Here is an 18,336-nt window from a genome sequence, read left to right on the forward strand (position 1 = left end):
TTGAAGAAGGAATGTTAGTCAGGACACTGGGAAATGTCTTCAATCTTTGATCAATGGACCAGATCATCAGGGATCCTGAACACTGGGTTGCCAGAACAGGAGGCTGGGGCTTCGACTTAACCTCTGACAACGCAGCACTCCCTCACTATTGCACTTGAGTGTCAGCCAAGATAATGTGCTGAAGTGAGGCTTCAACCCACAACCCATCTGATTTGAGGGAGAATTTTACCACCTGGACCAAACTGGCACATTGTTGATTTAAAAACAAATTGCAGACATTAGAAACTAGAAAGAAGAGCTGAAAATACAGAGGTATGACAGCATTTGAGAAAAAAGGTTTCACCTGGAGATTTATTATGGGGCCTGCTCCGAAGCCACTTTACCCTGCCTTCTGTCCCTCGGATACTGACAACCCTGCTCTGGATTTCTGGCATTTTCTGCTTTTGTTTGAAATCTGCAATATCACAGTTATGGTGTATAATTTCCATTTGATTTGTAAGTCATTCTGAGCACATTCAGAGTGTGTGAAACACTGGCTTTGTGTTACTCTGATTAGAGACAATAAAATGAAATGACTGCTGTCACTTTATAAGAACAAGCTTTTTCTTCAAGTCAATTATTTAAATTACGAGTAGGAAATGTTTACAATGAGTGTGAGAAAACAATACTATTTAAGAGTATGCATCGCTGCCTGATCAGTGCCTAATATTTTCTAATATATATTTTAATCTATTAGTCAAGCCCAGTGCAATGTAGATAGAATTTGTTTCTATTTATTTATATCCATTTAATAGGCAGCTATTGCTACATGGTACTCATTTAAATGGATTAGATCTGTTTAAAGCTGTACGACATACATATTCATAGGAACAAATGGTTTCACTTTGAGTAAATTAAAAAAATGCCTCACTTAAATGTTCAAACAGGAGAAACAAAAGAAGGTTGTTGTCATTGTTAACGAGTGCCTCAATTTACTGTTCAATGGGGCAGATAAATGGATTTAGGAGCTAATAATCACGCCTGTCACTCAAGCCTGGTGTCTGGAGTCCCAGCAGCAGCGGAGAGCCCATGGGATGAAAGGTTTGACATGGTATTTGATGGGATGATGGGTATCTAGACTAATGGATGATAAAAGGATTGAACATAGTTACAAGGATGATTGTGGATTAAAAGGTTGCTTCATTGTTACCTTGGTTTTTTTCACTTCTGTTTTGCATGCTCATTTACTGCAGCAGCACTGGTAGGGCTTGTGCTTTTGAATGGCAAAATCCGGACCACATCCATGTATTTGACTTGGTTTCAATAACCTGTTAATGCACCTGTTTAGTTAGAAATCAAGTAAATGATGTAGGGTATGTTCTGGAACGAATAACCAATAATTTCTCCTGAAAGTCACCACATTGTCATTTTTAAAATATAATTTCCTACATGCAGAATTTTAAAAATTGTACAGAGATAAAAAAGAAGAAACTGCAGAAGCTGGAAGTTAGCAATTAAATCTTAAGTGCAGGAAATGCACAGAGGATCAGACAGCTTCGGAAAGCAGAAAGTTTGACATTTCAGATTGAGAGTCTTCGTCATTCTATCTCGAATTGAAAGCATCTTATTCTCAGATGGTGACTGATTTGCTGTGTAGTCCAGCATTTTCCACTTTCATTAAATGTTTGCGTGCACGGACTTGGATAAACCCACTTTTCATAGGTCAGTGGACCTATTAAATACATATATTTTTTTAAACCCTTTTTTGTATTTTTTAAAATAAATTTAGTGTGCCCAATTCATTTTTTCCAATTAAGTAGCAATTTAGTGTGGCCAATCTGCCTACCCTGCACATCTTTGGGTTGTGGGGGTGAAACCCAAGCAAACACGGGGAGAATGTGCAAACTCCACACGGACAGGGACCCAGAGCCGGAATCGAACCTGGGACCTCGGCGCTGTGAGGCAGCAATGCTAACCACTGCGCCACCGTGCTGCCCCCTCTTTTGTATTATTAACTATTTTATCGATGGGCCAAATGGTCTCGACCTGTGCTGTATTACTCAACGTTTCTCCTGATTCTAGATGTTAAACAGTCTGTCTATCCCTCAGTTTCTGCACTGCTCTATAATTGGTTGTGTAGCCACCTGGGATGGCCACTTTCAGAATACAAAATGGATGCTCGCAAAGAATATAGAGAACTGTGGACAATGCTAGAAAACAAGCAGGCACAGAGCCTGAATGTATATTTGGGAAGCAGCTCCCAGACGGGATTGAAACTATGGGTCGATTAGCATATTGATGGCCCATCTCCGGGAAACAAAGGAATGACACTCAGGTAACCGATACTATTGCAGACATCCCGGCGCCAGAAAGACACAAACAAACCAAGGCCAATGGCCACCTAAGACACGCCCAGCCATCAGGGCACCCACCCCTTTATTGGTCAAGATCGGTAACAGTGATCGAGAAGCGGCCCAATTAATTGGGACCAAGTTTAAGGCCCGCCCAAAAGTGCGCAAAGCCGCTCCAAGTATAAGAAGGAACCCCCACGAGAGATTTGCTCTCTTGGACCTGGCTCTCAAAGCGGAGAGACCCATCCACCAACATCACCAGAAGCAAGTAAGTTCAAGGTCAATGCTCGCTACCAGACGGACGACCTTAGCTGTTCTCCTGTATATCTTCGAACCCAACAGCCTCAGATCCGAACAACGGCCATTGTTCCTCTGACTAAGTGGGCACCCGAAGTTAAGTATAGGCGTTAGCGTTAGAGATAATTAGTTTGTAGTACTGTTGTGCATGAGTAGATCTTACTGTGTGTGTAAATAAATAGTATTGACTTTGAACTAACTAACTGGTGTATTGGCTCTTTGATCAGTATTCGGGTTTGAACATTGTGGCGGTATCGAGAGATACCTGCCGACTCTAAAGTAAACATAATTAGGATTAAGGAAGGCGACCATATTGACTGCCATATTTACAACCAGATAAACAGAGCAACAGTTGCAAGACAGGAAATGACACAGATAGTCCTCTTTTTTCATATTGGATAATTGTTGGAAATTGTTTCAACATGATCTGCACTTTGTCATAAATGTTTTGAAAGCAGCACTGACAAATACCAAACTAACATTTGAATATGAAGTCATCCCAATTGAATTTAATCAGGTAATGTGAGACTATACAGTCCCAGAAAGCTTTAGTAAAAACAAAATGGATGGGAATATTCAGCAGATCTGGCAGCATCTGTGGAGAGACAAAAAGTTATTGCGTCCGGCCTGTGACCTTTCTGACATTCGGTGTGGCATAACTCCAATCCGTTAAAACCAGTACCTTAAACTTCATTCTTAAACACGGTAGCATTGTGGATAGCACAATTGCTTCACAGCTCCAGGGTCCCAGGTTCAATTCCGGCTTGGGTCACTGTGCGGAGTCTGCACGTTCTCCCCGTGTCTGCGTGGGTTTCCTCCGGGTGCTCCGGTTTCCTCCCACAGTCCAAAGATGTGCAGGTTAGGTGGATTGGCCATGATAAATTGCCCTTAGTGTCTAAAATTGCCCTTAGTGTTGGGTGGGGTTACTGGGTTATGGGGATAGGGTGGAGGTGTTGACCTTGGGTAGGGTGCTCTTTCCAAGAGCCAGTGCAGACTCGATGGGCCGAATGGCCTCCTTCTGCACTGTAAATTCTATGATAATCTTCAGAATGGCAACAGAGCATAGACTGTTCTTTTCGCACTGTGTTAACAGTAACATTCTCAGCAACATACGGATGCTGATGAGCTTTGTACTTTTCCTGGCTAGATTCCTCACTTGGACTCGTGAATGAAGAGGAACTTGGGGAAATATTTGCAATGCATGTTTCACTGCACCCTGGTCAACACTAACAGATCCTCCAACTGTGCAAAGAGCTGACACGGCCTGATGTTTAAACCAAAGGGAAAACTAAATTAGTGATATAAAAATCATAAATTGGTTCCCGCCAAGAATTCTGCAATCCTTCAATTCTGGCTTCTTGCTCAGACCCATTGCCTTACCATTAGTGGCGCTGCCTTTAACACTAGGCCCTGAGCTCTGGAAATTCCTCCCAAAATCTCTCTCAAACTCTCTTTCCTTTCCTTCCAGCCATTCATTAAAACCTACCTTTTTGATCAAACTGTCAGTTCTCTGCCCGAGTATATCAATGGCCAAAATTTAATGCCCTTCCCAAGTGAGTTTTAATTGGGCAGGAGTGTAGCATGTGGGGACCCCGCTGTTCCCGCTTCAGCCAGGTTAAGTCAGGGCAGGAAGGCTTGTCGGTAGCCAATTGAGGCCTTTAATTGGCAATGAGTGCCCATTTAAGAGCTTCATTCCATCATTGCTGTTATTCAAAGGCCTGGTCGAGGGACCAGACATCAGATGGCTGAGAGCGATCCTCCTGCCTTTACTGCTGATGAGCTCTCCTCCCATCCTTCCAACTCACAATCTCGCTCCGGCTGTCACTCACCTTTGGACTGGGCTTCCTTGGTGACCTGGGCCTCTGATTACTCGCTTGCCGGCAGTTGCCAACACTCGCGCTGGTGCTGCCCAGGATGCACAGCTGTTAGCCTCTTATTGGCTGACAGCTTTTAGAGTGTGGAACTTTCACCCATGGGGCCCTTGGCCCTCGGAAGACCAACTGCTGTCCACTAATTTGACAGACTTTCCCTGAAGGAGGTTGACGCCGATCATGTGCCTTCGACTCGGAACTCTTCAACGTGTGGGTGAGATCGCCATCACCTGTATTAAATACTGTGCTAACTGTGGCTTGATGTCCATTTTTTCAAATTCAATCCTGTGAAGTGGCTCAGGTGGTTTTCCTCCATTAAAGGTGCTTTATAAATACAAGTTGCTGAATTGAAAGTAACCACAACTGATTTTTACTTACTCTCAATGTTATATTTCTTTGTTGCCGCAAAGAGAAATGGAGGCCCACACTCTGGATTCTTGTAAAACATGATGAGAGGTTTAGTAGAAATGTTGCTCATACAATCAAGATGGTGATCAGCCCAAAGCCTGTGCAAACACACTGCTGATATTACTACACATTACGTGATGCTAAACCAACAGGAATGTACTCTCTGGTACATAACACTTGTACATAACGTACGGATCAACCTTCTGGACTTCACTTACTGGTGAGGGAAATTCGAGCCTGACCTCAATAATACTGCACAAAATTGAAACTAATGTCTGTGCTTCTGGCTTGCAAACTTCAACCTTTCAATTACAATTCCATGAATCAATTGCAAATTCATTTTCACATGATTTTGACCTAAAATACCTCATGATATATATTTTTTTCTCCCTCAGGTTTATGTCCGAATATCTGAAGTTTTGAGCCTAACTGATGAAACTCGAGTTCTTGAAACATTTGTGGCAAAAATGTGAGTATGTTTCAAATATAGCCTTCCCCTGCTCAATGAGGTAAGGCATGGTGTGGGGACAAGCAAGCACATCATTTAGTGACAATTGCAAGTGCAATATTCTCTCTTTTGAGACAAATATTCTTCTTTAACTCATTCCATCCTCAAATTTTTCATGATTATTACTGTGTTGTTGTCTTGTCTTTGTTTGTTTTTGTTCTTATACCGTTTACAATTCCCCCACACATTTCCGAAGTATTTGTAAGTCTCTTTAAATAACATTTCTCTCCTGAGAACTTCCAACTGTCTCACCACAAACAGACATTTTAATTTATTGATGAACTGCACAACATCATATCACAAATATCATGGATCAGTCTCTTGGGATCTCCAGTGGTTACAGCTCTCTATTTGGTATTTTTGTTGTTAAACACCTTAGCGAAAAACACTTCTCAAATACTTCCTGAAAGTCATGGTATATAACTTCCATTACATTTCCTCAAGTTAGTTATGCTGAGTGAGATGCATCAAATGGGTTCGAAACAACCAGTCTTTGATATGCCCCCCCACCTATTCTCCCCATATTGGAATTAATTGGATTGGCTTCATCAGTTCAACTTCCATTGAATCGTGTGCGTTTTGCCTTACACCATTGTTTCTGTTGCTACTCTAGGCAGGCTGCTGGAGTAATTCTTCAGTCACTTATTCTTTTACAGAACCACCTGTGAGGCTCCCTACCTCTCTCCTACTGCCTCCCAGGTTAAGAACAGTTAAATCAGCACACACAGGACCCTTTTCCTCCTACAGTTTTGGTATTCAAATTCAGGATGAACTACCTCATGATTTACCTCATTATTTTCTGACCCGACCTTGGTGGCATCCTGCATTTTGCGCTTTGACTCATTTTCATCCTTTTTCAGTTCTTTAATAAATGATACCACAGAGTTCCAGTCTGAGTTTGTTAATGTGTCTTTTCTGTTTTCTTCTTGGGGTAGATCGAAAATTGACACATTAAAATTTGGTAATGGACCTTGCTGCTTTAACAGTTGTGTAGCTATGATGATGCGATGCTGTTATTTCTGGGCATCTTTATTAGATGCATTAATGTCAATATAGTGCAATAACAAATTTTTAAATGCTAATGAAAAACAATGAATATTTCAGAATTATCCTTTATGACTATAAAGACACAACCAATCCATGCAGTGCTAATATAATTTGTGTACAACTGAACTCTGAAATAATTAACAAGACATTAAAACATGTTTTCATTAAATGTTAAGTGCAGTGTTGAGGCCCAGTGCAGAGTTTTTCTCAGAGATTCCATAGCAGTAAAGCTGAAACTCTTATACAAAACAACCGGAAAGACTTCGCCATCCCAAAAAAAACCAACGGTTGCCACAACTTTTTGTATATCACTTTAAAGCTACATAATATCTTAACCATTAAGACTAGAAGAGAAATTGTTAGTCAATTTTCCTTTGATTAGGTGATGTTAGGCTAGGTGCCCCCACTGACCCAATAATAATGGCAAATGGCACTATGTACTTAAACTGTACAAAACAAGAGGTCCGAGGTTTAAATACATGTGTGCACTGATTTTAACTAATCTTAACCTGAATGTCAGTAAGAGTGCCACAATTGGCCTGACTGTGCCTGGTGAAGGAAAAATCAGGCAGAGTTCCCAATTCTGGTCAAAATTCAGTGATTTCTGCTGGAATGTGCATTTGTGTTAACTTTAATCACCATTGTGATTGGGGTGGCTGTTTTGCATTACAAATCTGGTTCTGACCCTTTAAACATGCCATTTTTAAAATTAATTTGCGGGATGTGGGAGTCGCTGGCGAGTCCAGCATTTATTGCCCATCCTTAGTTGCCCTTGAGAAGGTGATAGTAAGCTGCCTTCTTGAACTGCTGCAGTCCCGAAAGTGCAGGTGCACCCACAGTGTTGGTGGGAAGGAATTTCAGGATTTTGACCCAGCGACAGTGAAGGAACGATGATATATTTCCAAGTCAAGGTGGTGAGTAGCTTGGAGTCCAGGTGATGGTGTTCCCATCTGTCTGATTCCCTTGTCCTTCAAGATGGTAGCAGTCATGGATTTGGAAGGTGTTGCCTAAGTAGCCTTGGTGAGATCCTTAATGCATCTTCTAGATTGTGCACTCTGCTGCCTTATTTTACAGTATTGAAGGGAGTGAATGTTTGTGGATGGGCTGCCAATCAAGCAGGCTACTTTGTCGTGGATGGAATTGTGCTTCTTGAGTGTTATTGGAGAAATCAACATCCTGGGGGTTACCATTGATCAGGAACTGAACTGAACTAGCCATATTAATACTCTGGCTACCAGAGCAGGTCAAGGGCTAGGACTCCTGTGCGAATAACTCACCTCCTAAGCCATCTACAAGGCACATGTCAGGAGTGTAATGGAATACACTCCACTTGCCTGGACAAGTGCAGTTCCAACAACACTCAAGGCGCTCAACACCATCCAGGATAAAGCAGCCTACTTGATTGTTACCCTTTCCACATTCAATCCCTCCACCATCGACGAACAGTGGCAGCCGTGTATACCATCTACAAGATGCACTGCAGGAACTCGCCAAGGTTCTTTAAGCAGCACCTTCCAAGCCAATGACCACTACCATCTAGAAGGACAAGATACCTGGGAACCCAACCCCCTGGAGGCTCCCCTCCAAGTCACTCACCACCCCGACTTTGAAATATATCGCCGTTCCTTCAGTGTCCCTGGGTCAAAATCCTGGAACTCCCTCCCTAATAGTACCAGGGTGTACCTATACCTCAGAGACTGCAGTGGTCCAAGAAGGCAACTCACGACCACCTTCTGAAGGACGACTAGGGATGGGCAATAAATGCTGGCGTAACTAGCGATGCCCACATCCCGTAAATCAATTTTTTAAAAAGCTGCATTCATCCAGACAAGTAGAGAGTATTCCATCACACTCCTGACTTGTGCCTTGTAGATTGTGGACCAGGCTTTGAGGAGTCAAGAGGTGAGTTACTCACCACAGGATTCCCAGTCTCTGCCTGTTCTTGTAACCACAGTATTTGTATGGTTAGTCCAGTTCAGTTTCTGGTCAATGGTAACTCATATAATGTTGATAGTGGGGGATTAAGGGATGATAATCATCATAGAATTTACAGTGCAGAAGGAGGCCATTCGGCCCATCGAGTCTGCACCGGCTCTTGGAAACAGCACCCTATCCAAGCCACCACCCCCACCCTATCGAATGTCTTGGGCAAAGATGGTTACATTCTCTCTTGTTGGGGGTGGCTATTGCCTGGCACCTGTGTGGTGCAAATGTTACTTGGGCAGCACGGTAGCATAGTGGTTATTCACAGCGCCAGGGTCCCCGGTTCGATTCCCGGCTAGGGTCACTGTCTGTGCGGAGTCTGCACGTTCTCCCCGTGTCTGCTTTGGTTTCCTTCGGGTGCTCCGGTTTTCACATTTCCCAAAAGACATGCTATCAGGTCATTTGGACATTCTGAATTCTCCCTCTGTGTACCCGAACAGGCGCCGGATTGTGGTGACTAAGGGATTTTCACAGTAACTTCATTGCAGTGTTAATGTAAGCCTACTTGTGACAATAAAGATTATTATTACTTCCCATTTCCCTGAAGAAGATTTTGCATGTGAAACAAAAACTGATTGGTTCTCCGACCACTATATAGTCTGAGTCGATTATCAGAATAAGGAATTTACATTGACCATAAACATGTGTGAAGTCAATCTGCCTTCAAACTAAGAAGCGTCAAACACAAAAGTCTTTCATGAAATGTTTGACCATTGTTCTTTATCTATTCCGCACAGGAAATGGAGAATGGTTTTTGATAAAGAGAATAAAGAGATAAATGTTCTGTTTGTTGCTCCCCCAGTTCAGTTGATAGTTTTCAGAATCTATGTGCACCAATAATGAATACTCCTTTTCTTACAGCGTCAACAATCTGAAATGCTGGGGGAGAAGTGAGCTTGTGATTTTCAGAACGCTGCAGTTTCTCAATGACCTGTCTGTTGGATATCCTTTTCATTGATGTAGCTGTGCAGCCTTGGCAGAAAAAGTTATAGTAATGTAGGCTTTCAAAGAAATGTGCATGGTGGAGCAAGAAAAAGAACAGCTCGTCTGACAAATCCTCCCCCTCCTATCTTTCCCGTCCCAGTTGAGGAAAAACCTAGGAAAAATAAACTTACACACAAAGTATGAGGAAAATTATATGCTGTTTGAGCTATGGAAAAATCAAAAGGAGTGAAGTAAATGATGAAGGGGACAAAAAGCCTTGGTCACATCCTAACCCAATTGAAGTATATAGATCAGAAAAAAACAATAGGTTGTATTGAGTTCAAATGCCCCATGGAATCACATACATTGTTTTACTCAAAAGGCTAAGGAAACAATATTGGATGCAGAAATAAAAGTTAAAAGTAAATCAGGAAGTGGAAATATCAGCAGTTTTCAGCAGCAGTTACTACGTAGTGATACAGCCCAATGAACTCAGCATCCACCATGATTTTCATAGGTACATTTGACTGTACAGAATTGGAAAATACTGCATCTACATCCACTGGGTCAACCCTAAAGATCATAAACTTTTTATCCCATTTTAACTCTGATACCTTTCAATATCCCATCACCAGCCTAACCTCCTCTATTTTTAATACTTCCCTGGGATGGCCTGTTCAGCCAAGTTTAAGTTGCGGAAGTTTAATGATGTTGAACACCTCTCTGGGATCCTGTTTATCAGGGTAGTTTTCTGGATCTAAAATTATCTCAAAAACACCAATTTTCCAACGCTTCTACAGCCTTTAGTCGTTCCTCAATCTAGTTGTCCTTATTATTAACTTTCCCAAAAGTTAGAATGTTCCTCTCGTTGGCGGGGTCCTTGGGTAAAAAATAGTTAGCGTCAGATGAGCTGCTTTTACTCCAAGCCAAGCAGTAATCTTGTTGTTCTTGTATTCAGGTACTGTGTTTTCCTTGTAACCAGATCTGATCGGTAATTAGCCATAGTCCATGGAGGATCGTGAACATCACTATTAGAGAGAGACAACTGGTTTGATAGCTTTGGGGGGGGGGGCACCACTCCACATCAAGAATCGAGCAAAACGAGGAACCAAGCCTCCATGAACTACCACAGCGGATACAGGGATTGAACCTGTGTTCTTGGCATCATCCTGCACCACACTTTATATCTGGCCAACTGATCTATCGATCTCTGATTATGTCAGGCCTTGTTGCTACTCAAGTGACTGTTCATAAAGCTTTGAAGTCTCAGTTGGAGTGGTCAACAAAATATTCTTCATTGTACTTCAAAGTGCATATTGATATTGAGTAGAGTTGAGAATTATTATCTCTGAATATGGGATTTGTAATGTTCTTGTCGGATGGCCTTATTTATTACACAAACACTTGCAGTTAAAATTATAAACAATTTATTAACTTTAACTGTGGGTAAAGTATATACAAAACAATGGATTGATAACAGCAAAATCATGCACAAGCAGCCTCTCTTTTCCAGCTCTCCAGTCAGTCTGAGGGGTCAGCTGACTTTAACATATACTAGTGAGACCCCTAGTGGTCAGTCGGTGAATTATAACACAACCATGATTCTTCGGGTCATTCGGGAGGCAGAGGTTGTCATAGATAGTAGCTTCAGGGATGTAGTTACTCCGAAGAATCAAGGTAGATGGGTGATGGTGAGAGGGGCTGGGAGGAAGCAGTCAGTGCAGAGATCCTCTGTGGTTGTTCCCCTCTGTAACAAGTATACCGTTTTGGATACTGTTGAGCGGGACGACCTACCAGGGGTAAGCTACGGTGAACGGATCTCCAGCACTGAGTCCGTCCCTGTGGCTCAGAAGGGAAGGAGGGAGAGCAGGAGAGCAATAGTTATTGGGGTCTCGATAGTTAGAGGAACAGATAGACGGTTCTGTGGCAGCGAAAGAGACTCATGGATGGTATGTTGCCTCCCGGGTGCCAGGGTCCATGACGTCTCGGACCGTGTTTTCAGAATCCTTAAAGGGGAGGGGGAGCAGTCACAAGTGGTGGTACACATCGGTACCAACGACATAGGTAAGAGAAGGGACGGGGATTTAAAACAGGAATTTAGGGAGCTGGGGTGGAAGCTGAGAGCCAGGACAAACCATGTTGTCATCTCTGGTTTGTTGCTGGTGCCACGTGCCAGTGAGGTGAGGAACAGGGAGAGAGTGCAGATGAACACGTGGCTGCAGGGATGGTGTAGGAGTGAGGGTTTCAGGTACATGGATAATTGGAGCACATTCTGGGGAAGGTGGGACCTGTACAGACAGGACGGTTTGTACCTGAACCAGAGGGGCACCAATATCCTTGGAGGGAAATTTGCTACGGCTCTTCGGGGGGGGGGGGTTAAACTAATTTGTCAGGGAGCTGGGAAAATGAGCTGTGTTCCAGAAGCCAGTGTTGAGAGTAGTGAGGTACTGAGGAGGGTATCAAGGTCGCAGCAGTGTACCGGCAGACAGGAAGGTGGATTGAAGTGTGTCTACTTCAATGCAAGGAGCATCCGGAATAAGGTAGGTGAACTTGGAGCGTGGATTGGTACTTGGGACTACGATGTTGTGGCCATTACGGAGACATGGTTAGAACAGGGACAGGAATGGTTGTTGAAAGTTCCGGGGTATAGATGTTTCAGTAAGAGTAGAGAAGGTGGTAAAAGAGGTGGAGGAGTGGCATTGTTAATCAAGGATAGTTTAACAGCTGAAGAAAGGCAGTTTGTAGGGGACCTGCCGACTAAGGTAATATGGGCCGAAGTTAGAAATAGGAAAGGAGCGGTCACATTGTTAGGCGTTTTCTATAGGCCCCCAAATAGTAATAGAGATATGGAGGAAGAAATTGCAAAACAGATTATGGATAGGTATGGAGGTCTCAAGGTAGTTGTCATGGGTGACTTTAACTTTCCAAATATTGATTGGAACCTCTATAGGTCGAACAGTTCGGATGGGGCAGTTTTTGTACAGTGTGTGCAGGAGGGTTTCTTGACACAATATGTGGCTAGGCCGACAAGAGAGGGGGGCCACATTGGATTTGGTACTGGGTAATGAACCGGGCGAAGTGTTAAATTTGTTTGTGGGAGAGCACTTTGGAGTTAGTGATTGCAATTCGGTGTCTTTCACTATTGTAATGGGGAGGGATAGGGCCAAGGTTTATAATTGGGGGAGGGGTAATTATGATGCGATTAGGCAAGAATTTGGGAGCATAGGATGGAAACAGAAACTGTCAGGGAAAGGCACAAATGAAAAGCGGAGCTTGTTCAAGGAACAAATACCACGTGTCCTTGGTAGGCATGTCCATGTCAGGCAGGGAGGAAATGGCCGTGTGAGGGAACCATGGTTCACAAAAGATGTTGAATGTCTTGTCAAGAGGAAAAAGGAAGAGTATGTAAGGATGAGAAAACAAGGTTCAGTGGGGTCGCTTGAGGGTTACAAGGTAGCAAGGAATGAGCTGAAAAAAGGGCTTAGGAGAGCTAGGAGGGGGCATGAGAAGTCCTTGGCAGGTCGGATCAAGGAAAACCCCAAGGCTTTTTACTCTTATGTGAGAAATAAAAGAATGACCAGGGTGAGGGTAGGGCCGGTCAAGGACAGTAGCGGGAACTTGTGCATGGAGTCAGAAGAAATAGGAGAGGCGTTGAATGAATACTTTTCTTCAGTGTTCACCAAGGAGAGGGGCCATGTTTTTGAGGATAAGAGTGTGATTCAGGCGGGTAGGCTGGAGGAAGTAGATGTTCTGAGGAAGGATGTATTAGCAATTTTGAAAAACCTGAGGGTCGACAAGTCCCCTGGGCCAGATGGCATATAACCAAGGATTCTTTGGGAGGCAAGGGATGAGATTGCAGAGCCTTTGGCTTTGATCTTTGGGTCCTTGCTGTCCACGGGGATAGCGCCAGAGGACTGGAGAGTGGCGAATGTTGTTCCTCTGTTCAAGAAAGGGAATAGGAATGACCCTGGTAATTATAGGCCAGTTAGTCTTACTTTGGTGGTCGGGAAGATAATGGAAAAGGATAGGATTTATGACCATTTGGAAAGATGCAGCTTAATCCGGGATAGTCAACACGGATTTGTGAAGGGTACGTCTTGCCTCACAAATTTGATTGAATTCTTTGAGGAGGTAACTAAGTGTGTAGATGAAGGTAGAGCAGTTGATGTCGTATACATGGATTTTAGTAAGGCGTTTGATAAGATTCCCCATGGTCGGCTCATGAAGAAAGTAAGGAGGTGTCGGAAAGAGGGAAATTTGGCCAATTGGATAAGTAACTGGCTATCACATAGAAGACAGAGGGTGGTGGTGGATGGAAAATGTTCAGACTGGAGACCAGTTACCAGCGGTGTACCACATGGATCAGTGCTGGGTCCTCTGCTATTTGTGATTTTTATCAATGACTTGGAGGAGGGGGCTGAAGGGTGGGTCAGTAAATTTGCTGATGACACCAAGATTGGTGGGGTAGTGAATGAGGTGGAGGGATGTTGTAGGCTGCAAAGAGACATTGATAGGATGCAGAGCCGGGCCGCAAAATGGCAGATGGAGTTTAACCCTGATAAGTGCGAGGTGATACATTTTGGTAGAAATAATTTGACTGCGGATTACAGGGTCATCGGCAGGGTTCTGAGGAACGTGGAGGAACAGAGAGATCTTGGGGTTCATGTCTACAGATCTCTGAAGGTTGCCACTCAAGTGGTTAGAGCCGTGAAGAAGGCTTATAGTGTGTTAGCGTTCATTAACAGGGGGCTTGAGTTTAAGAGCCGCGGGGTTATGCTGCAACTATGCATGACCCTGGTGAGAGTATTGTGTGCAGTTCTGGTCACCTCATTATAGGAAGGATGTGGAAAGGGTGCAAAGGAGATTTACCAGGATGCTGCCTGGTTTGCAGGATCGGTCTTATGAGGAAAGTTTTGAGGGAGCTAGGGTTTTTCTCTTTGGAGCGGAGGAGGATGAGGGGCGACTTAATAGAGGTTTATAAGATAATGAGGGGGATAGATAGCGTGGACATTGAGAGACTATTTCCTCGGGTGGATGTAGCTGTTACAAGTGGGCATAACTATAAGATTCAGGGTGGGAGATATAGGAGGGATGTCCGAGGTAGGTTCTTTACTCAGAGAGTGGTTAGGGTGTGGAATGGACTGCCTGCTGTGCTCGTGGAGTCGGACACTTTAGGAACTTTCAAGCGGTTATTGGATAGGCACATGGAGCACACCAGAATGACAGGGAGTGGGATAGCTTGATCTTGGTTTCGGACAATGCTCGGCACAACATCGAGGGCCGAAGGGCCTGTTCTGTGCTGTACTGTTCTATGTTCATGATATCACTATATCCCCTTTCCTTTGAAATAATAAATTAATACATTATCATCGGTATATTTGTGTGTGATGTCATGAATCCACCAGTCTAACAGTATGAATTTTTAAAAAATTAAAACTGTTTAGCAACTATACATATATACATAATATATATTTATATACACAAGAACAGCAAGCATAGTATGTACAAATAGTCCAAATCTACAAATTGAGTCGATCAGGTTTTCTTCTGACTGGTTGATCTTCTCAAAGTTTGACCTTGCTACTCAAAACTTGTAGATTCAATGTTCTCCCTGACATTCTCATGCTCAGGAACTGCTGAACTATCTGACACTGCAGCTTGCGTTGATCCTTTCAAAAATAAATCTTTTATTCTCCTCATTTTCAACATTCAACATCAAATAAACAACAACAACAAAAAAACTAAAACAAATACAGTACCAATCCCCCCCTCAACAGAATCCCCTTCAATATACAGCCCCAAACATCACCAGTACATTTCAAGAGCTTGCATTGATTCTGATGTGGATTTGTCATTCATCACGTTGTTGAGAAAGACTTCTCTGGTTTTCAAGCGTGCACGACGATTTCTTCTTAAAGCCAACCCATCCTACATTGTAGGAATGAGGTGCTACCTCTTCAAATACAATGACTTTTTTCGACCAATTGCCTGAATCTTCTACTCTCACAATGTCATCACTACACAGAGGTGGTAATGTTCTAGACACTCTATTATATAACTGTTTTTGTTTCTTTTTAATGTTTTGCATTTCTGCAGTGCCATTGCATTCTGCTCCTTCTTTGCCAAGTATGGAAGTGTGGTATACAACCTTTATTCACGACTAACTCTGCTGGCGATCTACCATGTGACAATGGTAACGCTCTGTAGCTCAACAGTGCAAGATATGGATCAGGTTGGCTGTCCATTGCTTTCTTCAACAATATGTCCACCTTTTTCAGCTTTTTCCTTTGGCTTGAGGGTACAAAGGACTCAACGTGACGTAATTGAAATCATACATGACTGCAAGGTGTTTCCACTCTTTACAGCTAAAACAAGGACTGTTGTCACTCACGACAACTTGCGGAATTCTGTGTCTCGCAAAAATGGACTTGGTATGCAGTATTACACTGCTTGTCCTTGTGCTTGACAGTAGAGGATCGTTTGAAAAATAGTCTATGATTATTAAATAATCTTTCCCTTGTAGCTGAAAGAAATCAATAGTTACTTTCTGCTATGGTGCCGTAAGTAAATCAGATATTTACACAGGTTCTCTTGTTTTCTTGCAACGATGAGTCTGGCATGTGTCACAACAACTGACCATCCTGTCAATATCCTGGTTTATACTGGCCAGTAAACAGAGCCACGAGCTCTCCGTTAACATTTTTCAATCCCAAGATGTCCTTCCTGTATCCTCTTTATTACATCCTTGCAAAGACTATATGACTATAGTGTTCAAACGAAGTACCACACCATTAATGATACTGAGTTCAGATCTTATATTGTAGAACTCCATACATTGACGTCTGGGTCAGTGTGAGTTGATGTTCATCATAATCTCTTGAAGATTTTGGTCTTTCCTGGATCTTGCCTGGCGTGTAGATGAGATTGAAGTCATAGCGTTGTAACATCATCATCAACTTCTGAATGCGCGGAGACATCTGTTTGAGATTTCTTTTGATGATGTTAACCAAAGGACGACGATCTGTCTCAACTGTGAAAGTTGGAATTTCTCCAAGCCTACAACTAAACCCAGGCATTCTTTTGCGATTTGAGCATACCTCTGCTCTGTTGTCATCATGGATCGTAATGCGTACGCGACTGGTTTCCAATCGTCATGCTCGAGTTGCAGAAGAACTGCTACCAGACCATCTTTGTCCGCGTCTGTTGACACTTTAATCTGCTTAGATGGGTCAAAAAATGTGAGAACTGGCGTGGTGGTTAGTGAAGTCTTGATTTTTAAAAATATTTTCTTTTTTAAAAAATAAATAAATAAAACTGAGACTCTTTGGTGGCTTCAACGACTCCATGTTATTACATTCTTGCAGGCTGCAAAATGTTCAACTCTCTGTGGCAGGCTGATTGTTTTTTCTCAGTGTTTAATACCTTCCAACCCTGGTACCATGTAATGTTCCTGTCTGGTGGCCTTATTTATTACATGAACACTTGTAGTTAAAGTTATAAATGATTTATAACTTTAAACCATGCACAAGCAGCCTCTCTTTTCCAGCTCTCCAGTCAGTCTGAGGGCTAGCTGACTTTAGCGTTTCTGTGGTCGCAAATGAGACTCCAGGATGGTATGTTGCCTCACTGGTGCTACGGTCAAGGATGTCTCGGAGCGATTACAGGATATTCTGGAGGGGCAGGGTGAGCAGCCAGTGGGCGTGGTGCACATCAGTACCAAGACATAGGTTTAAAAAAAAGGGATGAGGTCCCAAAAGCAGAATATAGGAAGAAAGGTGAGAAGTCAGACCTCAAAGGTAGTGATCTCAGGATTACTACCGGTGTCAAGTGCTAGTCAGAGTAGAAATGACAGGATATATAGGATGAATACTTGACTGAAGTGTCATGTGAGAATATCTTTAAGAAATGGGTGTTTATAAATGTGTGTGTATATAAATATCTGTAGTGAGAGCACCTTTAAGAAATGGGTGTTTATTACTGCAGTGATGTCAGAGAGTGGGTGGAGCTGGGCTGTCTGTCAGCTTTTTACTTTCACTTTAGGCTTTTTGCTGCAGGGTGGGTTTGGTTTCATTTTAGTTTTGGAGAAGCTGCAATCACAGCAGCATGTGTGTGAATCTCTGCAAGCTTATGCATGTTCATTTGCTGATTTCAACATGGTAATTGTTCTCAATAGTGAAGTTAAACCTGAGGTGCTTCTGTTAAAGGTTTTGTTTAAAGTCTTATGGATGTTAAAAGGAAAGCTTAAAGGATTACTTAGTGTTGTAGTCTTTGGGGGGTTGTATTTGAATTAATGGTTGCGAAGATGTTCACTGTATGTTTTAAAAAGGTTAACTTGAGTTCATAGAATAAACATTGTTTTGCTTTAAAACATACTTTTCCATTTCTGCTGTACCACACTGTAGAGTGGGTCGTGTGCTCCTCATACCATAATCTATTAAAAGTTGTGGATCAGGTGAACTCCATGATACACTTTGGGGTTCTCTAAACCCTGGCCCATAACAGAAGAGATGGTGTCAGGGGGAGGGTTTCAGATTCCTGGGGCGTTGGGACCGGTTCTGGAAAGGTGGGACCAGTACAAGCTGGATGGGTTACACCTGGGCAGGACCAGGGGGAGTATGTCCTGGGGAGTATTTGCTCCAGTGGCTGAGGAGAGTTTAAACAAAAATGGCAGGAGGATGGGAACAAGGACAAAAACAAAAGACAGGAAGGGGATAAAAAGGTGATCGGCAGAGAAACCAAGAGCTAGATTCGAACAGGACCACAATGAAAAATATTGGGAGTGAAACAAGTAATGCTAAAAAGACACACTTGTGTGCTTAACGCACAGAGCATTCATAGAATCATAGAATTTACAGTGCAGGAGGAGGCCATTTGGCCCATCGAGTCTGCACCGGCCCTTGGAAAGAGCATCCTACATAAGCTCATGCCTCCACCCTCTCCCCATAACCCCACCCAACCATTTGGACAC

General features: G+C 42.9%; 1 protein-coding gene across 1 annotated transcript in view; it reads left to right on the forward strand.

Annotated features, from left to right (window-relative positions):
* The window catches only part of LOC140427374 (ran-binding protein 17-like), a 1,937,807-nt gene that overhangs the window by 941,989 nt on the left and 977,482 nt on the right, over positions 1-18,336 (forward strand). The window contains exons 15-16 of the mRNA XM_072512921.1: positions 5,302-5,375; positions 9,306-9,386. Coding sequence (XP_072369022.1) covers positions 5,302-5,375; positions 9,306-9,386 — 155 coding nt within the window. The remainder of the gene's footprint in view (positions 1-5,301; positions 5,376-9,305; positions 9,387-18,336) is intronic.

This window comes from Scyliorhinus torazame, chromosome 7 (genome assembly GCF_047496885.1).
Source record: "Scyliorhinus torazame isolate Kashiwa2021f chromosome 7, sScyTor2.1, whole genome shotgun sequence".
Taxonomy (NCBI): Eukaryota; Metazoa; Chordata; class Chondrichthyes; order Carcharhiniformes; family Scyliorhinidae; genus Scyliorhinus; species Scyliorhinus torazame.